The 25847-nt window shown below is 43.5% G+C and overlaps 2 protein-coding genes across 2 annotated transcripts; both read left to right on the top strand.

Moving 5' to 3' along the window:
- Window positions 1-227: 227 nt before the first annotated feature.
- LOC143890236 (uncharacterized) lies at window positions 228-25827 on the top strand. Its single transcript, XM_077394836.1, has 11 exons — window positions 228-406; window positions 586-630; window positions 14245-14286; window positions 16330-16449; window positions 16687-16832; window positions 16932-17079; window positions 17183-17266; window positions 22700-22815; window positions 23890-23948; window positions 25081-25171; window positions 25376-25827. Exons 1-11 carry the CDS (start codon window positions 325-327, stop codon window positions 25604-25606), a joined length of 1164 nt encoding a protein of 387 aa, XP_077250951.1. The 5' UTR covers window positions 228-324; the 3' UTR covers window positions 25607-25827.
- On the top strand, window positions 3680-4814 carry LOC143890237 (uncharacterized). Its single transcript, XM_077394837.1, has 2 exons — window positions 3680-4138; window positions 4209-4814. The coding sequence occupies exons 1-2, from the start codon at window positions 3695-3697 to the stop codon at window positions 4686-4688; spliced, it is 924 nt and encodes a 307-aa protein (XP_077250952.1). The 5' UTR covers window positions 3680-3694; the 3' UTR covers window positions 4689-4814.
- Window positions 25828-25847: the final 20 nt, after the last annotated feature.

The following is a 25847-nucleotide window of genomic DNA, read 5'->3' as shown; positions in this document are numbered from 1 at the left end:
TTTTGTTAATTACACTATCTCAATTAAAGGAGAAAAGGCAAGCTGACTTTGTGCAATTATTGAACCATGGTAGTGCCAATATCAGTACATTAATTATCCCTTTCCTGATCAAAAGCATGGTCGATCAAATGGACGGTTAAGATTCAGATTGATCAAAGGTAGGACCCACTAGGCCGTGGTAGGACAGAAAAAGTGCGAGCAAAGATCTCTACGTTAGATAGATCATTGATCAGACAAAACTCGAGTAAAGATAGATAGACCATTCATCAGACAAAACTCGAGTAAAGATATCGACAAGTCGCAAAACCCCTTCCAAAACCCTAGATGGATCATCATGGGGACGACGAAGAGGAAGTTTTTCTCGACGAAAATGATGTAATCCACGAAATCACCATTGATGAAGAAGGTATGGCCCATCTCTGTCTCTCTGTCTCTGTCTCTCTCTCTCTCTCTCTCTCTCTCTCTCTCTCTCTATATATATATATATATATATATATATATATATATATATATATATATATATATATATATATATCTGTTCCATTCCTTTATTTGCTATTTATATTTATTAAAACCCTAATACAGATCTTCCTGATGTGGGCGATGATGAAGTTTCAGATGGAGATAGTGGTAAGTTCCATCAATTTTTTTCGAATTTTGATTTCTCTGCTTAATTTCATATGTATACAAGTTTTTGTAGAAGATTTTCGGGTTTGTTAGGGTTCTGTAAATCGGTTTTATGCCTTTTTCGGTGTCAACCAATGTAAATACTATCTGAGCATTTGATAATTTAAGGGCCCGTTTGAATACCTCACCTTTTGTATTTGTATTTGGATTTGAGTTTTGGGTACAAAATAAATCGATCATCCTCATGCTCATGTTGTACAGAGAGAGATAAAGGAGCAGAGAGGGTGAAGGAAATTGTTGTATATACATGGATTTCCATAAGATTTGATTTGAATATTAAATTGTAAGATTTTCAAAACAATATCAAGACTGGCATTGTTGGTGTTAGACCGAAAATCGGTAACAGGTACGACAGTGACGTAAGAGCTGAGCTGGTTGACCAGAGGTACTGAATCCTGGAGGACCGGAGGTGAGATGAAGTGGCTGAGTCCCGCTATGAGGGCTGAGTCCTGCACAAAGGCAAGCGAGGTCAGAAGACCAACCCGGGTTTTACTCCGGACAGGCCCTTCGACACTCAAGTCAGTATGAGCAGGAGTGCAGAGCTAGTCTTAAGAGTTTTGGGTGGAGAGGGTTTTTTGCATTACCCATTGGTTTGAGCTTTGAACCCCTATTTATAGGGGAAAACGTGGTGACGTGAGATGACCTGTGCGAGGACAGGTGGTGGCCTGTGAGAGGCTGGAGTTCACCTACTCCAGGACAGGTGGTGGCCTGTGAGAGGCTGGAGTTCACCTACTCAGGGACAGGTGGCGGCCTATGAGAGGCTGGAGTTCACCTACTCCAGGACAGGTGGCGGCCTATGAGAGGCTGGAGTTCACCTACTCAGGGACAGGTGGCGGCCTGTGAGTGGCTGGAGTTTTTACACCCCATCAGTTGCCCCCCAGTTTTCCAAGTCCTTGAGGGACTTGGGAAAGTGTGGTTGATGGATTATCTGAACGGGCAGGCGCCGTATGGAAGTGAATCGAAAGGTTCAGTCGGGAGGTCCAGTTCGGAGTCCGGAGGTTCAGTCCGGAGTTCGGCTGGAAGCAGGTCTGGAAATCCAGTCCGGAGTCCGGCTGGAAATGAGTTCGGAAATCCAGTCCGGAGTCCGGCTGGAAATGAGTCCGGAAATCCAGTCCGGAGTCCGGCTGGAAAAGAGTCCGGAAATCCAGTCCGGAGTCCGGCTGGAAGTGAGTTCGGAAATCCAGTCCGGAGTCGAGCCAGTCCGGCTGGAGATGAGTTCGGAAATCCAGTCCGGAGTCGAGCCAGTCCGGCTGAAGATGAGTCCGGAGTTCGCCAGTCCGGAGTTGAGTTTTGTCGTTTAGCGAACGCGTTATATCCAGTCCGGCTTGGGCCGGACTGGTTTTTGTCGTCTTGTGTCCAGTCCGGCTTGGGCCGGACTGATTTTTGTCGTTTTGTAGAAACGCGTTATATCCAGTCCGGCTTGGGCCGGACTGGTTTTTGTCGTCTTGCGTCCAGTCCGGCTTGGGCCGGACTGATTTTTGTCGTTTTGTAGAAGTGCGTTATATCCAGTCCGGCTTGGGCCGGACTGGTTTTTGTCATCTTGCGTCCAGTCCGGCTTGGGCCGGACTGATTTTTGTCGTCTTGCGTCCAGTCCGGCGTGTGGAAATCCAGTCCGGAGTGCGGAAATCCGGTCCGGTTGTCCTTTGGAGATACGCGCATGCTCAATCACATCTTTGTCTGGGGGAACGTGTCCATCATTTAATAAGGGACACGTGGCATCATTTGAGTGCCCTCGAGATGCGTGCTTCGCATTTAATGCCCCACCGCCTTCGAAAAGTTATAAAAGGAGGTTTTTACCTCTCATGTTTCACTTTTCACTCTTCACCTTTTATCTTCTCTTCTCTTGCTCTGCGAGTTCGGCTTCGCAGTTCGGCTTCGCAGTTCGTGGTTGGAGTATCGCGCGGATCTTGGAGCTTCCTATTCACCGGTATTCCTCTCAGTCCCTCCTTTTTCTACATGTCTGATAGTAGTTCAAGTTCCGAGTCCGGTTCTGAGTCTTCCACCAGTAGTAGCTCAGAGCTTAGGCCGCTGCAGAAGCCTGTAATGGCTAGTCCGGCCGCTAGCATAGATATTATAGACAGTGACGACGGAGGGGACAAGGGCGAAGTGATATTAGATCTGAACGCCACCCCACTCCCGACTGATAGTCTCTACCGAGTAGGAGGGACTGGGGGTAGCGACGTTGCTGAGGCGTCCACAACGTTCCTTCCTGACCGGGCCGTGGAGGTCATTGCTAGAGCACGGATGGAGGCCAACCCTAAGTACAACATGTGGGCTCTGGTTGAGGAAAATCACCTCACCGAGTCCATGCTGAGGAACATTAGAGATAAATACTGTGTGCCCCCATCGTTCGAGCTGAGAGCGGCAATAGAGGGAGATAGGGCGTGTAACGAAAGCTCTGATCTCTGCATTTACGAAGAGTCGTTGAGAGCAGGGTTTCGCTTTCCTTTGCACCCCTTCTATGTCGCGGTGCTCCGATATTATGGACTGGCTCCTGCCCAGGTGGCTCCGAACTCATGGAGGTTACTGACTGGGTTTTTGTATCTTGTTCATGGCCGGCTGGAGAGGGGCGTGTCCGTGCCTCTATTCCGTGCTTGTGCTCATCTGAAGCGGCACAAAGAAGGGGGCTGGATTTATATCAGCCAGCGCCCTGATATGAAAATCATCACTGGTATCCCTTCGTCGATACACTCGTGGAAGAATAGGTTCTTCTACGTCAAGGACTCGGAGTCCAGGGAAGCCTGGCCGGTTCCTCTGGTGTGGGATACTCCGAATACCAGCGGACTGAGCCGCAAACCGCTTCTTGAGGGCGACGATAAGAGGACATTAATCCTGATGCGGGAGGAAGTGGAGCGAACAGGTCTCATTCACTGTTCGGAATTTTCAGGAGAAGATATTCTGGTCGGACTTGGTATAAGTACCGCGACTCCGGCACGTATGTAGCTAGACTCTAAAAACTGCTGTTTTTTCCTTTTATCTGCTTCTGACTGCTTCCTTACTTGCAGAAATGAAGAAACAATCAACAGTGGAGAAGATAAGGCAAGGAGCCCAGCCAAGGGCGCAGGAAGGGGCTCAACAGGCACTCCAAGATCGCCAAAAGAGAAAGGCGACCGAGCTGGCGAGTCCGGCCCCATCACGAGACACAGCGCCACCCCCGGCTCAGAAGGCAAAGACCACGGTGAGGCTAGTGGGCCCTTTTGCTCAGGGAGGTGGTTCTTCTAAGTCTGGTGGTACATCCACTGGAACTGGAGCTGGGGCCCGCCCTTCCGTGAGGACGAGTGACAATGTTTTTCGGCCCAATTGGGCCGTTCAGAAAGACGACACTGGTCTGGGCGAGAGCCGAGTAGCGTCTGAGATCGTGAGCAAGTGTCTCCTTGTGAAGGACAAGCAACAGGTCGTCCACGAGCCGCCGGCTACTGGTGAAGAGGCGGTGTTCTCTTCACTCTATCAGGTAATGAATTTGTTTACTTTCTGTCCATCTCTTGCTTTCTTCCTATACTGATGCTTGTTTCTGTCTGTAGATTGGGATATACTACAACGATCTCAACCAGAAGAGCAAGAAATTCTCCGAGGCCATCACCAAATCTGAAGAGGTGAACGGAAAGCTAGCCCGCGAGGTCCAGGAGCTCCAAACGAGCATCGGACGGGTGCAAGCTGAGAAGCAGCTGCTGACGGAGGATTTGGCCCTAGAGAGGCAGAAGTTGGACAAGGCTGCCGAGGCCATGGACGCCCAGAGGAGGAGAGCCAAAGAGAGGCAGGATGTGGCAGTAAAGGCGGCCGCAGAGGCGAAAGAGGCCGAACTCTTCAGCCTGTCGAGTGAGGCTTATAGTCTTGGGTACTACGACTGCCTCCAGGAACTCCAGGCGTGCAACCCGAACTTGGTGATGGCCAATCTGACTCTTCCTTCCAGGCCGACGATTGTTGACGAGGAGCCAGAGGCCCCTGCCGATACCGCTGCCGATACCGCTGTTGACACTGCCACCGACTCAGATGCCTCTTAGTATTTCTTTCTGCTTCTTTTTGTAATGGTCCTTGAGACCCTATACTTTTTGACAGCCTTTTGAGGTTAATTCTGTAATGGCCCTCGAGGTCTCACATTTTGATTAATGAAATCATACTTGTCCGTATCTGTTCTCCTCTTTCTGATAAGCTTTAGCTGAGTAACTTATCCGTCTTGCCAACTAGTTTCAATAACCTGGGATTTGGGGCGTTTGAGAGCACCCATGTTTTCTAAGCTGGGTTTTCAGAGAGTACCCAAGTTTACGAACTGGGTTTGCAGGCGGCTTTGGTTTTTGCTGTCCGGCTTGCTCCTAACCAGGAGTGGGCTCCTGGTTTTTGTGGAGACAAGCCGCAGCGAACCAAATGGCAAGTTCCCTAGTTTTAATGAACCAGGGTTTCTCAGCAACGAGTACCCAGTTTTAGCGAACCGGGTTTCCAAAAAGTACCCAAGTTTTATGAACTGGGTTTCCAGGCGGCTTTGGTTTTTGCTGTCCGGCTTGCTCCTAACCAGGAGTGGGCTCCTGATTTTTGTGGAGACAAGCCGCAGCGAACCAAGCGGCAAGTACCCTAGTTTTAATGAACCAGGGTTTCTCAGCAACGAGTACCCAGTTTTAGCGAACCGGGTTTCCAAAAAGTACCCAAGTTTTATGAACTGGGTTTCCAGGCGGCTTTGGTTTTTGCTGTCCGGCTTGCTCCTAACCAGGAGTGGGCTCCTGGTTTTTGTGGAGACAAGCCGCAACGAACCAAGCGGCAAGTACCCTAGTTTTAATGAACCAGGGTTTCTCAGCAACGAGTACCCAGTTTTAGCGAACCGGGTTTCCAATTATAAGAGGAAAATTTGAATCTGCAAAAAGAATTATTTATTCATATAAACATAATTTACAAAATCACCTCTCACACCAGACGATGTGCCTACTGATAATATTTCCTGAGGTTTTTGGAGTTCCATGCGTGGGGTAGTAGACGCTCCTCCAGTGTCTCTAACTTGTAGCTACCTGGACGGATAACTTCTTTCACTCGATATGGCCCCTCCCAAGTCGGGGAGAGTTTCCCGACTTTCAATGGTTGGGAGACGGCCGCTCTCCTGAGGACTAAATCTCCTGTCCGGAATTCTCTGGGACGTATTTTGGAGTCATGATAGTTGGATACCTTCTGCTTGTAGGCGGCGACTCGGATTCGAGATTCTTCCCGGATCTCCTCTAGTAAGTCAAGATTGGCGCGGAGCCCGTCATTGTTAAGCTGCTCGTTGAAGCTGGTGACCCTGGGAGACGGAGTGCCTATATCGACCGGTATCACAGCCTCTGTTCCAAAGGAGAGGTTGAATAGCGATTCACTGGTTGGCGTGCGAGGAGTAGTGCGGTATGCCCATAGAACGTGATAAAGCTCGTCCGCCCAGCGGCCAGCTTTTTCATCCAGCCTTTTCTTTATCCCCTGAAGCAGGATCCTATTAGTCACTTCTGTTTGCCCGTTGGTCTGGGGGTGAGCTACTGAAGTGAACCTCTGTTCAATCTTTAGGTCGGAGCAGAACTTACGAAAGTTCCGGCAATCTAACTGTTTGCCGTTGTCCGTTATCAATGCACGAGGAATCCCAAATCTGCAAACTACTGATTTCCAGAAGAAGTTCTGCACGTTTTGCTCTGTGATCTGCGCTAGGGGTGCCGCCTCCACCCACTTAGTAAAATAGTCGATCGCTACTACCACGAATATGCCCTTTCCGGAGGCCGGTGGGAAGGGGCTAGGGGTGTAAATGGATATTCGGAAATTCGATTACCGTCCGCATCCGAATCCGTTTAAAGCGAATATTATCCGAATCCGTTTCAAGCGGATATTATCCGAATCCGTTTATGAGATATCCAGCTCTTAGCGGATGCGAATCTGGTAAATGGTATATCCGATCCGTTTAACATCCGAATTCGAGAAGTAAATTCTTTTTACTTATTATTAATAATATCATTAATATTTATTTTTAGTAATGACACACTATCTTTTGTTTCTAAAAGAAAAGTGAATTTTCTTTTTAGAAAAAAAAAAACAAAAACAAAAATGGCCCAAACCCATTCCATCATATATAAAAAAAGGAAAAACCCAAAAACCACTACCAACACTATCATCCATCCCCACCGCCTCCCTCTCTCTCTCTCTGCCTTTGTTTTAAAAGGAAGAAGAGGATCTCATATATTTTAGGGTTTGAGAGTTAATTTTGTGAAGAGAATGTAGAGGTCTAGTTTTAGGGTTTGAAAAATTCATTCAAGTAAGAAGGAGAAAAAAGATAAAGTGCTGCAATAAAATGTTCGAATTTACCGAATAAACGGATACAGATAATATCCAAATTCGAACAATATCCGGCGGATACGAATTCGGTAATAGATATTAAATATCCGTCGAATCCGAATCCGAATCCGAATTCGGATAGTGTATACTGTAATCGAATTCGGATATAGCCATATCCGCTCCGAATTCGATCCGTTTACACCCCTAGAAGGGGCCCAGGATGTCCATCCCCCATACTGCGAAGGGAAGTGGACTAATAATTGGAGCCATTGCCACGACGGGCTGATGGATGGTTGGAGAGAATTTCTGACACCTCTCACACCTTTTAACCAGACTCAGCGCATCCTGCCTTATGGTGGGCCAGTACAGACCTCTGAGCAGTACTTTTATTGCCAGGGCTTTGCCCCCTAGATGTTCTCCACAAATTCCTTCGTGCGTCTCCTGGAGTGTGTATGCGGCGTCACCCGGCTTAAGGCACTTCAGGTACGGGAGAGTATAGGATCTCTTATACAAGACGTTATTGTTGAAGGAGAATCGGGCAGCTCTTTGTATCACCTTGCGGGCTTCCTTTTTATCCTCAGGGAGTTTACCGTCGCGCAGATAACTGATGATCTCGTCCATCCAGCACGGCTCATTCTCTACCTGCATTGTTTCTACGGCTTTACTTTCGATGCTGGATCTTGGCAGGAACTCCATGTGTATGCTCCCAAGGGTGGTATATCCGGAGACAGCGAGTTTTGATAGCACATCCGCCTTGGCATTTTCTGTCCTGGGGACTCTGATGACCTCAAAACTTTCGAACTTACTGACGAGTTGGTGGACCTTGGCGAGGTACTTGATCATACGCTCGTCTCGAGCTTCGTAGACTTCCTGAATCAAGTTTGCGACTAGCTGAGAATCGCAGTATGCTTTTAAGTTCCGGGCGCCGGTTTGGATTGCAAGGCTCATTCCGGCAAGGAGAGCTTCATACTCCGCCTCGTTATTGGATGCGCGGAATCTAAATCTTAAGGCATAATCCGCAGTGAAGTCATCAGGTCCGGTGAGGATGAGGCCAGCTCCACAACCACTTTTGTTTGAAGACCCGTCGACATATACTTCCCAGATTAGTGCGCTGGTCGTGGAGCTCTGCTCGGCTGGCGGATGAATGATTTCCGTTTCTGCTCCTTTGCTATACATTCTTTAGGGGCTGCTTTCTCCGCGACTGGGAGCTGCACAGCTTCAGAATCGACGAACTGCTGGGGGATGGTGCATTCAGCTACGAAGTCTGCTAGTACTTGAGCCTTGATGGCTGGCCTAGGCGCGTACTGAATATCAAACTCGCTTAGCTCCACGGCCCATTTCACAAGTCGCCCGGAGATATCTGGTCGATGGAGTACTTGCCGGAGTGGCTGATCAGTCAAGACTTTTACGGTGTGGGCTTGAAAGTAAGGCCTTAACTTCCTGGCTGCCGTTACCAGCGCGTAAGCCAATTTCTCGACCCGCTGGTACCTTGTTTCTGCGTCGTGAAGAACCTTGCTGACATAATAGATAGGTTTTTGGTATCGGTGCTCTTCGCGGACAAGGACAACTGCCAGAGCCGTTGAGCTAATGGAGAGATACAAAAATAGCTCCTCACCCGGCTCCGGCTTTGTTAATAGTGGTGGGGAGGACAGGTATTTCTTCAACTCCTCGAATGCGGTCTGGCATTCCTCCGTCCAGGGCGCAGTCTTGAGTCTTCTGACAACGCTGAAGAAAGGCAGGCACCTTTCCGCGAACTTGGAGATAAAGCGCCCCAGCGCGGCTATCATTCCCGTGAGCCGCTGAACTTCTCTGATAGTTTTTGGAGCAGTGAGCTCTATCACATCGTTAATCTTCTCTGGATTTGCTTCTATCCCTCGTTGGCTTACCATGAACCCCAAAAATTTTCCCGAGCTGACTCCGAAAGTGCGCTTGGTAGGGTTAAGCTTCATGCTGTACTTTTTCAAGACCTGAAATGTTTCTCTGAGATCAGATACATGGTCCTGCGCACTGCGACTCTTGACCAGCATATCGTCCACATAGACTTCCATGTTGCGGCCGATCTGGTGCTGAAAGAGTATGTTCACCAGTCTTTGGTAAGTAGCTCCGGCGTTTTTGAGGCCGAAGGGCATAACATGGTAGCAGTAAGTCCCTTGATCTGTGACGAAGGAGGTCTTCGGTATGTTTGATTCGTACATCCTGATTTGGTTGTATCCGGAGAAGGCATCCATAAAGCTCAACAATTCGTGACCCGCAGTGGCGTCGATGAGTTGATTGATCTTTGGGAGCAAGTAGCTGTCTTTAGGGCAGGCCTTATTTAGATCGGTGAAGTCGACGCAGGTCCTCCATTTTCCGTTTGTCTTCTTGATTAGGACTACATTTGCCAGCCAGTCCGGATATCGAATCTCGTGAATGAAGTCAGCCTTCAGAAGCCTCTCCACTTCTTCTTTTATCGCCTGTCGCCTTTCAAAAGCGAAATGCCTCCTTTTCTGTTTAACCGGTCTACAGGTTGAATCAACACCAAGCCTGTGCGTACTGATCTCTGGGTCAATGCCGGGCATATCAGCAGGAACCCATGCAAAGACATCTGCATTGTCTTGGAGAAACTTGGTGAGCTGGTGCTGAATGCTGCTGCTGAGCGAGGAACCGATCAGAGCGACTTTTTCACTGTCTTCTGGGCATAGTGGGATGGAGATGAGGTCTTCAGCGGGTTGAGTCCCCCTGAGCTCGTCCCTTACATCGAGCAGTTCGATTGGCAGTGATTCCATTGCATTTTTGCCCTTGAGTGCCATTGCATAGCACTCCCTGGATTGAGGTTGATCTCCTCGAACTTCCCCCACGCCGTTGGGGGTTATGAACTTCATTTTTTGGTGATACGCTGAAGCGACCGCTCGGATCAGGTTCTGGCCAGGCCGCCCTAAGATAGCATTATAGACCGAAGTGGCCCTTACTACCAGGAAATTGACCATGGCGAACGCTTGGCAAGGTGGCTCTTCGACAAGGACTGGGAGCTCAATCTGCCCTTCTACTTTCACAACCTCTCCGGAGAAGCCAAACAGGTCTGAGCTTGCCGGCTTCAGGCGGTCGTCACCTATCATCATCTTCTGAAAGGCGTGATAGTACAAGATATCTGCCGAACTCCCGTTGTCAACGAGGATTTTCTTTACTTCCCAGTTGGCGACGAGCATGGTTACCACCAGTGCATCGTCGTGAGGCAGTATGAGGTTGTCCAAATCTGCATCTGAGAAGGAGATCTCATTCTCTGTTCTTGTCTTCTTGCTGGTCGTGTGCACGGCGTTGATCCGTCGTGCATACGCTTTGCGGGCAGCGGAGGACGTGCCCCCAGCGGCAGGTCCACCCATGATTGTACCAATGACCCCCCTTGGCTGAGATCGAGGTGCCTCTGGCTGCGTACTGGGGGGCTGAGGAGTTTTGTTCCGAGCAGGGGGCGGCTATGATCTTCGAGGGCTGCGGCCTCGGGGGCTATTTACCCTGCGCTCTTGCTTGCGGCCGTCAGTTCAGATATACTTTTTCAAATAACCCCGGCCGATCAGCTGTTTAATTTCCTCTTTGAGCTGCCAACACTCATCTGTGTCGTGACCGTGGTCCTTATGGAACCGACAGTATTTTGATGGATCTCTCCTGTTTCCTTTGGAGATCATTCTAGCAGGCCACTTCACGAATTCCTCTTCGCTGATCGCAGCCAATATATGTTTTCTGGAGGTGTTGAGGGGTGTGAAGTTCTCTCCTCTTCTTTGCGGAAGTGGGGACTTCTCTCTTCTCGGAGGTTTATCCTCCCTGCGCTGCTTGGGGGGATTTTTCTCTTCAGAGGTTATCCTCCGAATTGAGTTAAGAGTTGCCAGCGTTTCTTCCACCGTTATGTACTCCTCTGCCCCGGCCATGAGGTCTGCCAGTGAGAGCGGATTTTGTCGACCGACAGCCCGACGGAAATCATTAGACCTGGCACCCGCGAGGAGCGCATTCATAGCTGCTGAGGGATCTAAATTTGGCACCTGAAGTGCCTCCCTGTTGAAGCGGCGGACAAAGGTTTTCAGAGGTTCATTATCCTCCTGCCGTAAGGCCATCAAGGATGCTGTTGTTTTCCTTGGCCTGCGGCTGCTCATGAAGTGGCGGACCAGATCCTCCCCGAAGTCGTCGAAGTTACTGACAAAGTTTGGTTTCATTCTGGTGTACCAGTCTCTTGCCGCACCAGTTAGCGTCGTTGGAAACGCTCTGCAAATGAAGCCGTCGGAGGCGCCGTGGAGGAGCATCATTGTTCTGAATGTTTTCAAATGGTCAACGGGGTCAGTAGTCCCGTCATACTGCGGGACGGCGGGCATTTTGAACCCTCTGGGTGCCGGGGCACCCAGGACATCGTCAGTGAACGGCGTTCTACTTGAGAATGCCCTGGAGGCGGGCCGGCTCTGATCCTTCTTCAGTTCCTCTATTCGGTGGTCCATTTCCTCCATTCTCTGTAGGAGCGGATCCGTTCTACGTTCCAAGGACCTGATTCTTCCCACAGATTGGCTTGCCGCGGAGCCGGACTGACTCTCCGGACTCGTACGACGAGGCCGGGACTTCACTGGTGGTGCACGATCTTCATGAGCTCGACGCCTTTGTGCGGAGCAGGACCGCGACCTTTGACGGCGGTGAGTCTCTATTCGGGCATGCCTCGCTGTGGGGTGATGGACTTGTCTGGTGGAGTGGTGAGTTCGATCCTCACCATGGCGCGACGACTCTCCCCTGTGGATGTCTGGCCTTTCTTGGACAGATCGCGGAGCCTCTGGAGGAGGTTGTGAAGGCGTCTGAAGCAGTTGCTGGTACTGCCCAACGAGAGCTGTCATCTGTTGAAATAGAGCTTGAACTTGCTCCGGAGTGGGCAGGGGATTCAGGTGCCCTGAGCTAGTAGGGCTCTGCTCAACTGTAGCAGAGGCCGCCACCACCAGCGAGGCGATTCGTTCACTTCATGTCCTGCGAGGCAGCACGGCTTGATCAATCCGTGCAGCTGGTACCCGCGCATTCTTCCGCCCTGCCATTTTTTGTGAGAGATCTGAACAGCTTTTAGTTCTGGGGTCCCACGGATGGCGCCAATCTGTTAGACCGAAAATCGGTAACAGGTATGACAGTGACGTAAGAGCTGAGCTGGATGACCAGAGGTACTGAATCCTGGAGGACCGGAGTGAGGTGAGGTGAAGTGGCTGAGTCCCGCTATGAGGGCTGAGTCCTGCACAAAGGCAAGCGAGGTCAGAAGACCAACCCGGGTTTTACTCCGGACAGGCCCTTCGACACTCAAGTCAGTATGAGCAGGAGTGCAGAGCTAGTCTTAAGAGTTTTGGGTGGAGAGGGTTTTTTGCATTACCCATTGGTTTGAGCTTTGAACCCCTATTTATAGGGGAAAACGTGGTGACGTGAGATGACCTGTGCGAGGACAGGTGGTGGTCTGTGAGAGGCTGGAGTTCACCTACTCCAGGACAGGTGGTGGCCTGTGAGAGGCTGGAGTTCACCTACTCAGGGACAGGTGGCGGCCTATGAGAGGCTGGAGTTCACCTACTCCAGGACAGGTGGCGGCCTATGAGAGGCTGGAGTTCACCTACTCAGGGACAGGTGGCGGCCTGTGAGAGGCTGGAGTTTTTACACCCCATCGGTTGGCATCTTTAGAAATGTGAAGGGGGAGGTTTTCAAAGTATTGTTTTTAGTCCCCTAAGTTTGCACCCGTGCCTCTTTTGAAACATTGAAAAAAGGATCTGAGTTAAGTGGAATTCCTTGCTCTTCACACCGGTTTGTGTAATCTATAAGGAGAAATAGTCGGGTGTCGATGGAGGTGGCCAACATTATTGCATGGGCATCGAAGTCGAGTTTGGGTCATCCCCCTCTTTAGTTTTTTTTTTTTTTGCGTATTGGTATGTACATTCCACTTTTTGATTTATGTCATTAGATCATCATTTTTTAAATTTTTTTAAAAAGATGGAAGCGACTTTCTAATGTAAGCTGGAAAGGAAATTTGTCCATCTATTTGTTGCATGTTTCATATGACGAGATAACATTGTCATGCCTTTGATCTGCCGCTCTCTCATGTCTTCACCTTAAGAGGAACCTTAAGCAAGCGGAAATGTATGCCTTATAGGTTATCTCCTATCCCTTGACAAAATCAGAAATCTGCATTTCTCCTTGCAGGCATGACCCGAGAATTTGGGCACCCAAACAATATATTTTCACCCAAAAGGACATAATTTAAAAAGTCTTCTTCCAAAACCAAATCGGTACACTAGTTGTTTTTCTATTTATTTGTTAATGGTGGTAGGGGGTGAGGGGGTGGGGTTGATCATAATTTTAAATTTCGGCTGAAATAAATTACATTGAATAGGATTTTTACATGATTTCCTTGAAATTTCGCCGAAATCCAACTGAAATTTTGTTTTCCACCATTATTTACAAAATTTCTTACAGAAATGTTAAAGATTTCCACTGAAATTTCCACCAAAATGGCCGAAAATTTCACCGAAATTTTATACATTTGAGTGGAAATTTAAAAAAAACCGAAATTTTTGTAAATTTTTTGCATGATTTCGGCCGAAATTTCGGTGGTGGCCGAAACCGACATTTAAAACCTTGGGGTTGATTTTCTTGCAGCAGTGAATAGTGTTGAGGTGTTGAACCTCTATAATTAACAGGGGAGTACTTTATGAACTTGAGATGAGAGGTAAAAGTACAGTCTAAATGAAATAATTTCAAATTTGACCATTAGCTTCTTTTTTAAAAGCATGGTGCTTTCGAAGTTGCTGATTTCAGAGAGTATTTTAATTTCCAAGGTGTGATTAGATAGTTAAACAAACAAACTCTTTCTTCACACCTCTTCCATAGTTTCATTGGATCATATATTAACTGAATGAGTGTATGGAAGCTCATCTCTAATGCAAATCTTGATGATCAACAAGCTCTTATCTGCTTTTTATTACCTGTCGTACCACATATTACAAGCAGAATTAAACTATATTGTCGTATGGAGTCAACATAGCTCTTTAAAAAATCTAGCAGCCTTTCTTTTCTAGACGACTGATCTTTTGGATTGGAGAAGAGGAATCAAGCAAGGGAGAAAGGGACCATAAACTTGTTGTAGGCAGCTACATGCAAAATTTGTAAACTTTAATATACTTATTATTGCTTTTTAATGCAATATTGGGCTTTAAGTATCTTGTATTGTTTTATTCCGTTTGGTGAGCATCACAGAGTCCCGATATTTCTTTCTGTAAAAGTATCTGTTACTAACTGTTGATCATTTTGTGGTTGTAGAAGAACCTGATGATTCCATACACATTTTTATCGGTCATTCTGGTAAGTTCTGTACATATACATTTTTTTTATCCAAATACTGCGAATTTCCTTGTGGTTAGATGAATGTTTACTTGTGATTTCATTATTTGTTTACTGCATTGTGGTTTATCACACATCGGTTCTATTTACTTCTTACAGTTGCTTGATGCGAAATTCGGAAATGAGTTATGATGGTTGTATTAATTAGTGTATTGTTTATAAAAAATGAACATGTAATTCTGCACATTATGTTTGGATTTCCTTTTTTAACTTCTTTGATCAAGATGAGGTGTTGTGGCTATTGCGTCATTGTAGAATATTTTTCTTTTTATTCTCTTCTTTGATCAGCTTAGGAACCTCTTCTTGAATCTGCACATGTTTCATGATTTACTACATGCTAGTACAGTACAGACTACAGAACATCAAACTTTTGATATATGTTCCACTGTGCAATATTGGTTCAAATGACAAGCCTCACAACTACATGAAGTTTATGTTTTACGTCAACGATCTTGACATTTATTTAAAAGAAGCCTATGTACGGCGTGGCTCATTTATGGTCTTTTACTCATAATTCTCGTTGTTATTTATGTTGTTGGAATATGTGCAAGTCAATTTCGAAGTATTTGGTCCAAGCTGGGCATGGATGGCATCCATGCACCAACTTTTGGAGTGTTGAAGATAGGCTCCATCATATGAACTTACAACCATGAGAGGTCAAATAGCATTAGATATGTATCAATACTTAACTCACTTCAGTGTTCTTTGTGTGTAAATGTTAGGGCCCAGCTTTGGATGGACCTAAGAACATTATTATGGTATGGTTTAAGTGAGCATTATAAAAGGATTTAGATCATGGGTGTGGGAGCTAACTCACCCTACGAAATCTTCTTTTTTTGTATTCTTTTTTGTATTCTCGTCTTCTCTAATTCTTCTGTCTCTTTTTACTTTCTTCTCTACATTTATGAGGGTGGACTTGGCAACCTTGACACAAATAAATGATAATCACCCATCAATCAAACCTTCGAAGTATAACTTTTATGCAAGAATAAACAAGGTCATGTATCAATGATCCATCAAGAAGAACATAATCAGTAATTGTTGGATTGACATACTTATTTCTGATGTCTCTTTGTTGATCGTTATTGGTCAATCCTCTCTGACACTTGATCTCAACTGTTGCTGTTCCATCCAGTCATCCACTGCTTCTGCAGCGTAAATCATTGGCTGTCAGTTTTCACGGGAATGCTGTAGGAGTCCGACTTGTCAGAATCTATAGAGCTCACACAATAGGAGCCATAACCGATGACGTGCGGACATTAGGTTCTTTATGCACAGGCATATCTAAACTTTTAATGTTTACCTGACTCATGCCATGCCACTCACTTGTATTCAAATTGTTTGGATTTGGGCTTGTCATCACTAGAATACAAGTTTCAGAGTTCTTTGTTTACATCACGAATCCTAAAAAAAAATTTCGTTATTTTTGTAGATGATAGAAAATATTTTACCATTAAAAAATGATAGTAAATATTTTATTACGTGGTTCTAATCACATTCCATCCAATCTAGTCTTTTACGTGTTTATAAAACTGTTTAGAGTCTGAGCTTAGGGCTTCACATGAGATGCTCTAGAGATGGGGTAAGTAGGTCTGATGGAAGATACAATGGCTTGTAATTTTGTGTGGGTATGCTGGGATCGACCCCCCGACTTCTAGGTCAAAGAACAAAGCCTTTACAATTGAGCTATAGGCTCAATCCCCGCTTGTAAAGGTGTTGCGTTAAGACTGTAGAAACTTTTGTCCACCATGGTGAATTCTCTGGGAACTTGTAAAGATATTGGGTTACCAATCTTACCCTTGTCCTAATTTGCGTAGTCTTTTTGAGTTTTGTTATGGATATTTTATGTTCGATATTTTAACTAGTTGCTGAGCGAGCTAGCTGATCTGTCAATTTTTTTTTCATATAACCTTTTTGGTAGTATCTTAGTTCTTGCAATTTGTTTGTTAATCTTATAAAATAAGAAACTTCTCTTATTGTCTGCTATATTTTATGTTGTCATAGGAGAAGTTTACACAGTTGCATGCAGTCCAACGGATGCAGCATTGGTGGCGACAGGAGGTGGAGATGATAAGGGGTTTTTGTGGAAGGTTGGCCAAGCAGATTGGGGTTTCGAGCTCCAAGGTGGGTGTATGTGTGAGATAGAAGTTAAATTACACGTAGGTGTTATTGAATATACACGTTTATTGGAGGTACCAGATGATCCATATCTTACCTTAGTTTTACTTTTGGAAAGTCAGAATCAAATTATATTGACTTCTCTGGAGAATATTTGATTTGCTTTTGGCTTTTACTTTGGTCACTTTAAATTTAACTGTGTATCTGAACAAAAATGTTCAAATTGTTCTTTTCTCTCTGCAGGTCACAAGGAGTCTGTTTCTACTTTAGCATTCAGTGCTGATGGTCAGTTGCTTGCTTCTGGAAGTTATGATGGACTTATTCATGTGTGGGACACATCATCTGGTACTCTTAAGGGAGTGCTTGAAGGTCCTGATGGGGGAATTGAGGTGAAACCTTGCCAAGGGTGTTCATTGAAAATTGATAGTTTAACATCTTTTTTTTTGTTTCTAAGAAAATTGATCTGAATTTTCTCTTGTACTGCTCAGTGGCTGAGGTGGCACCCAAGAGGACATTTGGTTCTTGCTGGTTCAGATGATTCCACTGTTTGGATGTGGAATGCTGACAAAAGTACCTATCTTAATACGTTCTCTGGTCATGGTAGCACTGTCACATGTGGTGATTTTACCCCTGATGGTACTGCACTACTTTTCTGCCAAAATGTTTACATTTTCATTTTTAAGTTGCTTATAGTTCATGATATAAATTTCTCCCCCTTTGTTTCTGTCGCTGGTTGAAGGTAAATCTATTTGTACGGGTTCTGATGATGCATCATTGAGAATATGGAACCCAAAAACTGGGGAGACCATCCATGTTGTTAAAGGTAAATATTCAGTTTGATACTTTGATTCTTGAATGAAATTCCTTCATTTCTAATAACGGTTCATGTGTGCGTGTGTGCATCTACATGGAAGAAAATGATCCATGTAGACGAACCCAACTAGTGTGAGGATTAGACTCAGTCAATTTGAGCTGGGTAGATTCTTTCACCTTCTTCATGAAAATTTTCTAAAGGATTCATTAGCCGACCCCAACTAGTTTGGGAGAAAGGCTTAGTTGAGTTGAGTTGAGTGTGCTTGTATATATGGGACTTGATAGGCAATTTCGCAGAAGCCGCTTCGCGGATCACTTCTTCTGGAGAGAACAACCACCTAAGATGAATTACATGAATAAGACAAAATCTGCTACGAGGTGGCAGTTCTCTCCTGAAAAAGTGAGTTGCGAAATGGCTTTTGTGAAATTGCCTAGCAAATCCTTATGTTTATATATATCTATCTATCTATCTTCACATATACAAACCATGTTTCTTTCCATTGTCATTTGCTTTTTTTGCAAGAATTTTTTTTATCGGAAAACCTTTTCTTTATATCTCATGTATTGTTTTGATAGGGTGGGGCCTGACATTTTATACCCACGCATAGCACGGGTGGGGGCCACCCATTCCTCGGCTCCAAGAATCAATCTAATAAGGGCTCCATTCCTCCTTTTGGAAAATCCCTTTATGAGTCCAATCTCCTCGGCCCCAAGAATCAATCTAATAAGGGCTTACCTGTCAAGGTAATCCTCACAAATGATAACCGTTTCATCTGTAGATTGGAGATGAGAAATAGGAACTCCATTTCTCCTCGTGGAAAATCTCTTTATGAACCCAATCTCCTTGGCTCCAAGAATCAATCTAATGAGGGCTTTACCTGCCTTGGTAAATAGAAAAGGGGATAATGGGTCACCTTGTCTTATGTCCCTCGAGCTTTTAAAGAACCCTACATCCTTTTCAATAATTAAAATGGAAAGGTGATTAGTGTGCTTTTGTGATTTGCATAGTCCTTTCCGATTGGTCTTTTCATGTGGCAACATGTCAGTTGGCCTTTGGTTACTTCTTAGACTGGGAGTTCAAATACTAGGATATATGCAAAGAAGGTGATGTAGGACAATCAAGCTCTTATACCAAATTTGAATGTATAAAATCTCACAAGGTCTCAAAACACTAGCAATATGCATATGAGGAAGATTCTGGACCTCAAAGAGGGCTTTTGGGTAGGTTTAAAAGTGCGCGGTCACAAGCTAGAAAGTTGCAGATTTATGTCGGGATAGTATGAGCGAAAAAATAGGTAAAAATTAGAGATTTTGGTCCTAAAATAGGTGATTAGATCAAAGAAATATTTCTACGAGGTTTAGGATAGATTTGGAGTTGTGCAGACATATGCTGGAAAGCCGGCGAAGGATTCTGGGAGGGTGTAAAATTAGGTTTAGGAAAAAACAAAGGGGTGTAGGGTATGAATAGATTTGACTGATGTTGCTATGGTAAGAAAAATTTTTAATATGAGAATTTTATGGGTTTTCTATAGAAGATAGGTGAACAATAATGAAAGAGAGGTTTTGGGTGAGAGATTAACGGAGGTTTACGGTTCCTGGGAAGGTGGTTTATAGGAAATAATAAAAAAGAAACATGAAATAGATAGATAGCAAGATTGGAATCTCACCAGCCAAAACCCAAGGTATCGCACCTTAGGGAAGTTCAAGGCATCACACCTTGGCAAAGAGTAGACATCATATCCACACAAGAGAAGAAGCTTTCAAAATCTTTGTTCCACCATCAATTTCATCATTCATTTCATCATGGCTACACACACACACACACACACACATATATATATATATATAGACACACACACACACACACATCCAAAGCATTCATTTGGAAGGCCCTTCCATGGATAGGGTGTGTACCAAAAATCAGCCCTATAGGATCATCCTAACCCAATCAAAGGTGGTGGGGAAAATAGACAGACACTGTTTCTGACCATTTTTTCCCTCCACAAATGGCAGGGTTAGGATTCTCTCCCTCTCTCTCTCTATATATATATATATATATATTCTCTCTCTCTCTCTCTATCTCTCTCTCTCTCTCTCTATATATATATATATATATATATATATATAGAGAGAGAGAGAGAGAGAGAGAGAGAGAGAGAGAGAGAGAGAGGAGGGTTCCTGTGCTCGAGCGCAGATGGCTTATCTGCGCTCGAGTGCTGGAAACAGGGGTGGGGCCACATGGGGGGGTGATCCTAAGCATTCATTTGATGGCCCCTTTCATGTATAGGGTGTCCACAAATCTGCTCATTTTTCACCCCACAAATGGACACCCTATGGTGATCCAATGGAGCTGATTTTTGGTGGACACCCTATCCATGAAAGAGCCTGTCAAATGAATGCTTTGGATCCCCCCCCCCCCCCCCCTACGAATAAATAAATAAATTTGGTCCACCCCTGTCTTTGCACTCGAGCGCAGGAACCCTTTTCTCATATATATATATATATATATATATATATATATATATATATATATATATATATATATATAGAGAGAGAGAGAGAGAGAGAGAGAGAGAGAGAGAGAGAGAGAGAGAGAGAATGGTTTGTGTGCAGCTGCACAGATAAGCTATCTGTGCATGGCTGGACAAACCATAGTGGGGGCCACATTTTTTTGGGGATCCAAAGCATTCATTTGGAAGGCCCTTCCATGGATAGGGTGTGTACCAAAAATCAGCCCTATAGGATCATCCTAACCCAATCAAAGTTGGAATGGGAAATGGACAGACACTGTTTCTGCCCATTTTTTCCCTCCACAAATGGCAGGGTTAGGATGATCCTAAAGGGCTGATTTTTGGTACACACCCTATCCATGGAAGGGCCTTCCAAATGAATGCTTTGGATCCCCCAAAAAATGAGGCCCCCCCATGGTTTGTGGAGCCATGCACAGATAGCTTATCTGTGCAGCTGCACACAAACCCCAATCTCATATATATATATATATATATATATATATATATATATATATATATATATATATATATATATATATATATATATATAGAGAGAGAGAGAGAGAGAGAGAGAGAGAGAGAGAGAGAGAGAGAAGAGTTCCTGCTAACGTTAGCAGGAAACTTATCTGCGGACGTCCTATTATGTTGCTTCCCATTGGCTCGTTCAAAGGGTCCCACAAGGAATTTGCGATGAGGCTTTTGCGTTAAAGAAACAAGTCCATCGTCTAAAACCTCTCTCCTCTTTGAAACAGAAATCCCTAAAACCTCTCTCCCTCTCGTTCAAATGGCCTCCTCTCTTGACGAATCTGGCAAAATCATGGTAGGGCAAAGCCTTCTTCCCTTGGATCTACTCCGATTCCTGTAAGTTCTCCATTTAAACCCTATTTTCTAGTTTTTTTCCCCATTCACTGAGTTATTTTTTGTATTTTGAGAGCTGTCTTCCCTCTTATTTTCTTCATCAATCATCATGGGTTTTGTTTCTGTTCCGTTTTAAAAGTTGAAAAATGGCAACATCAGTGCTTTTAGGGTTGGGTTTCCTTCCCCCTAATTTTGGTCTTTCAGATTTTTCAAGCAAATGGCTTTAAGGTGATTGGGATTCATGAGCTGGTTTTTTTTCCAACCGACTGAGCCATTTAATCAGGCCATGTAGGCCAGTTTGACGGAGAGGTTACCTCGAGTTTTTTTAGGCGCTTGTATTTTTTTCTTCGTTAACATATGTGGGACCCTTATTACGAGCCAATGGGAAGCAAGATAATGAGACGTCCGCAGATAAGTTTCCTGCTAACGTTAGCAGGAACACTTTCCTCATATATATATATATATATATATATATATATATATATATATATATATATAAGAAAATAAAGAGAATTGGAAAATTTTAAAGCCCTAAACAAAAACCTAACACTTTTGGACTAAAATATCCTCTAATGACTTAAAAACTCTCTCCCAGCCCTACTTAAAAATCCCATAATACATGTGTGGGGCCAATTTAAAACACTCGTAATTCAAAATACATAAGTGATTTTGATGAGAGATGACTATGGTACCCCTAACGTAAGGGACTTAAATAACACTCTTAAAAACTAAATAAAAGTTTTCTAATATCAACAATGGGTCCCATCTTCTTAACGCCTTTATTCTTCGTGGATCCTCGAGCTTTTAAAGAACCCTACATCCTTTTAAATTATCAAAATGAAAAGGTGAGTAGTGTGCTTACGAACTAGCGTGCTTTTGCTATTTGTATAGTCCTTTCCGATTGGTCTTTTAATGTGGTAACATGTCTGGACTTTTGGTTACTTCTTTCTTTCTTGGACTGTGAGTTCCAAATGCTCGGAATCCTAGGATATATGCAAAGAAGGCTATTGCGTACTCGTAGGGAGAAATCCTGTAATGTGGAGCAGTATGAAACAAATGACTATTTATGATCAATTGCAGAAGCTGATAAAGAGTCATGGTATCTGCTAGTAGAAATTATTGGCCTCAAATAATTTCGAAAAGATCTTTACGACACTTCACCAATCATCGCTATTGGTAGTCAAAGGCCTAGCTTCACTCTGTAGACAGTGGAAGACTGAAGCACACCGTGATGAGTATTTTTTTTTTGTATGATCAAAAAATGTCAAATTGGGTCATATAAACCCTCTACGTTCGGTGTAAATCCTTTGGAGAGAAAGACTGTCCTATCTCTCAGGCAAATATGCTATGCGTATATCATGCATTTTGGCTTGGGGAGAGAATCAAAATACCATGGATGATTACTGTATTACTTGAATGGGACACATTAGGATAGTGAAGGACCCATTAGCAGTGGCAATTTATATAGCATTCGATTCTTGAATGGGATACACAAATTAGCAAATGCTTACAAATAGGTAGCTGCAATCCCTATTTCTAATTGATGTTTAAAATCCAAATCATCAAGTTACGGTATCCTAAAATTTTTGAGTTGCTTGGGCATGGCCGAAATGCTGAATGAAACAAGGAAGTCAAAATATGAGGGTGTCTGAGACTGTTGTCATAGTGTGCGATGTCTTTGTTTGACTAACATGACCTGGAAGTACTCATGGTTTCAGTATTAATTTTTATTAGCTATAGCTTGCTTATTGAAGAAACATGCTTCATACTGTTAAATACTTAAATTGTGTTTTGTCTATCATGGAGGTAAGCTTTTGCTTAAATAAGATTTATCTAAATTGCTATATATCTGTGCTTAAAAAAAAGATAATCTGGGGCTCCCATTAGTTGACAAGAAGGTCAACCCGTTTGTTGCATGGGTGTCCAATTGAATCAGCCGATGGGATTTGCATGGTTCCAAAGTTGCAGGCTACATAACCTGCACTCTTTGAAGGAACCCATCATTGAAAATTGATATTTCCATTTTAGATTTTTTACGTATTTTATAGTTTTCCTCTGATTTCTACTTTATCTAGGCCATTTTTATCATACCGAGGGACTGACATGCTTGACGATAACCTCTGATTCAACTCTTGCAATCACTGGTTCAACCGATGGCTCTGTCCATGTAGTGAATATAATAACTGGGAAGGTCTGATCTCTCTTTCTCATTGAAGCCCTTTGACTTGTTGTTTCCCTTTTCTTTATTTATTTTTTGTGAATGTTATTTATGCTCATCCTGGTGTAGCCACCATCGAATCAATTATCTGTGCTTCTATTGTTTCATTGTTAAACTAGCGTTCTGGTACTCCATCAACTCATTTTATCTTTCTAGTTACAAAGGAATATGGATCCTAAAATAATAGAGAAAACCTGAAAGCAGAGTGACATTAAAATCTTTTTCGGAACCAATTACATTGACAATCTACCTTGACAAGGATGGCCTATCATCTCATGCTTGCATTAAATGCTCTAAGTTCCATGTTCTCTTAAAATTTAAGATTTATTTGCTTGTGTGGTACTCCTAAATGATTTTTTGGTTGCAGGATTCTGCTTGAATCCATGTGCCTTAGATCTATGTTGCATGGGTATGGGTACGTTTCGGAACCAAGTGTCGGATTTGACTAACCTCAGGGAAACGAATTCATGGATTCATCAATCTATTTTAATTAATTCTAATTTTAATCATTTTACATGATAATATGGTCATAACCTGTAATCAATTTATTGGGAATTTTATTGGGCTAAGTAAATATAATGTTTTATTCCCATTTAAAAAACTTACTATTAGAATAGATAAAACTCAAATCATGTGATAATAGATAGAAGAGTAAATTTTTTGAAGAGTATTTAAGAAAAATATGTAGAAGAGATCTAGAGTGTCGCAGTGAATCCTAAAGTATTGGAAGTGAGAAGGGTATGATGAGTAGATGCGATCTAGTAACACTGGAAGAGCTCCCGTGCTTGGTCTGAACTTTTTGTTTGTTATTTTCTCATCTTTGTGTTGCGCTTGTGTTTATTTCGATTACTTTCGGTTAATTCTTCTGCAAATGCAAAAATCCTCCAATTTTATTGCCTTCTTGTCTTCTATATAAGGGTAGATGTGCTTCGGTTCGTAATAATTTGGGGATTTCACCTCCATCATATGGCATTGAACTAGAATATTGCAGATATTTACATTTATTATATAAAATGGTCCCTAATGGACAAAACCCTTTCTGTTCAGGTGGTTAGTTCTCTAATTGCTCACTCTAAATCCGTTGAATGTGTTGGTCTTTCACTGAGGTACGCCCAGTATCTTGAATAAGCTGTCTTCATCTTTAGAGATTTTTGGAATATTTGAAATTCAACAAGAATTATATTGGACTTAGATCTCTCTCTCTCTCTCTCTCTCTCTCTCTACACACACACACACATATATATCAAATAAAATGTTTGAAGAAGCTTAATTCTTTCTTTTCTTAAAGGAAAAAAAGCTTAATTCTTTCTCCTCTCATATCCTCCATAGTTCAAATTAATTATCTGAATTACCTGCTAATGGGGATTTGAAGAGGGAGTACTTGTATGTGTGAGCTAATGGGGATGTGAAGAGGGAGTACTTGTATGTGAGGCAATATCTGCCCCCTTGTAATTTTTGCTGTTGCTCAATAAAGTTTTCTTGCTGTTAAAGTTTTCTTTATTTCCCTTGTGAGAAGTTTATTGCCAATGAGATAACTTTGATGTGTTATCAAAAGGGGGTTTGAATAGAGATCTTTTTGTATGCGGGGCAGTCTCTGCCCCCTCGGAAATTCTGCTTTTCTGTTTGCTTTTAATAAGATTTCATCAACTGTGTAAAAAAAATAAAGAATAGTTCAGATGTAGACAAACTTCAGCAACTCGATCGAGTAGATAACGTTATCTACTCCGTCGGCAGAAACACAGTGGGGCCACATTGTTTGTTTGATCCAAAGCATTTGTTTGATAGGGTGTGCCCAAAAAATTAGCTCCATAGGATCATCCTAACCCTTCGATTTGTGGAGGTTAAAAATGGGCAGTTTTGTGGAGGTTTATACCTGGCCATTTTAACCTCCAAAAATTGAAGGGTTGGGATGATCCTATGGAGCTGATTTTTTGGGCACACCCTATCTATGTCAGAAGCCCATAAAATGAATGGTTTGCATCACCCAAACAATGTGGGCCCCCACTATATTTTTGGCCGACGGAGTAGATAATGTTTCTCAAAAAGCTCTCATGAGCCAATTAAAGAAGAAAAGGCAGATGGGTTAGTGAAAATATCAAAATACACTTGTGCCGATATCGTTTCCCTATATATAATTTGTATGTGTAAATGATATTCCCACGCCCTCTCTTTTGTATTTCACACTTTTGGACTGGCTATGGCCTAGAAATATAATAACCATTTTGATCTGTCTTGCAGCTTCCCTTGGGCTGCAACAGGGAGCATGGATCAAAAGCTCATCATCTGGGATTTGCAGCATTCATCACCACGATGTACATGCGATCACGAGGTACTGTTGGAAGTTCTTCATTTGCATTTTAAACTAAGCCGCAATGTGAAAGGCCTATATTGCCCCCAAATGCAATTTGATTTATCCCCCCAGATGCTCTTTTTCTTAGTTCATATTAACTGTCCAGTAAACTTTTCATGAATTATCCAACATGAAAAAAAAATCTCTGTTTCATCTTCACGTAGAGATTTTTGTTGTTGACAGGAAGGCGTGTCATGCTTGACATGGCTGGGTACATCCAATTTTGTAGCTGCTGGTTGCATAGATGGCAAAGTACGAGTCTGGGACAGCCTCTCTGGGAATTGCGTAAAAACATTTAATGGGCATTCTGATACCATTCAGTCTCTGGCCGTCTCTGCCGATGGTGAGTTCCTTGTCTCTGTTTCTGATGATAGAACTGCCCGAGTGTTTGAAATTGCGGAGTTTCGTAGGTGAAAAATGGCTCCGTTGAGCCAACCATGTTAAAAATAATTGTTTTTTTAAATGATGAGAATTTTATTATCACAAAAAAAGAGAGAAAAGCCCGCGACCGATATGGTTGGAGCAATAATATGTTCAAAGTATGTGATCTGTGCTGGAGATGTTCATATTGAAATGAATCTGATACAAAGAATGGAAGATCTCCTTGGATGTTTTTATTGAAAACACTGGCTACACCTTCAGCTCTGCTCTATGT

This window comes from Tasmannia lanceolata, unplaced genomic scaffold (genome assembly GCF_043159265.1).
Source record: "Tasmannia lanceolata isolate RefF3 unplaced genomic scaffold, GAP_Taslan_0.1 ptg000013l, whole genome shotgun sequence".
Taxonomy (NCBI): Eukaryota; Viridiplantae; Streptophyta; class Magnoliopsida; order Canellales; family Winteraceae; genus Tasmannia; species Tasmannia lanceolata.
Note: the sequence above shows the minus strand (reverse complement) of the source record. Positions and strands in the feature narration are given on the sequence as shown.

Bases quoted from the DNA above. Each gene is read 5' to 3' on its own strand.
- LOC143890236 (XM_077394836.1), top strand. From the start codon at position 325: ATGGATCATCATGGGGACGACGAAGAGGAAGTTTTTCTCGACGAAAAT. The intron at 631-14,244 runs GTAAGTTCCATC...TTGTGGTTGTAG, and splicing joins AGTTTCAGATGGAGATAGTG to AAGAACCTGATGATTCCATA. The intron at 16,450-16,686 runs GTGGGTGTATGT...TTCTCTCTGCAG, and splicing joins TTGGGGTTTCGAGCTCCAAG to GTCACAAGGAGTCTGTTTCT.
- LOC143890237 (XM_077394837.1), top strand. From the start codon at position 3,695: ATGAAGAAACAATCAACAGTGGAGAAGATAAGGCAAGGAGCCCAGCCA. The intron at 4,139-4,208 runs GTAATGAATTTG...TTCTGTCTGTAG, and splicing joins TGTTCTCTTCACTCTATCAG to ATTGGGATATACTACAACGA.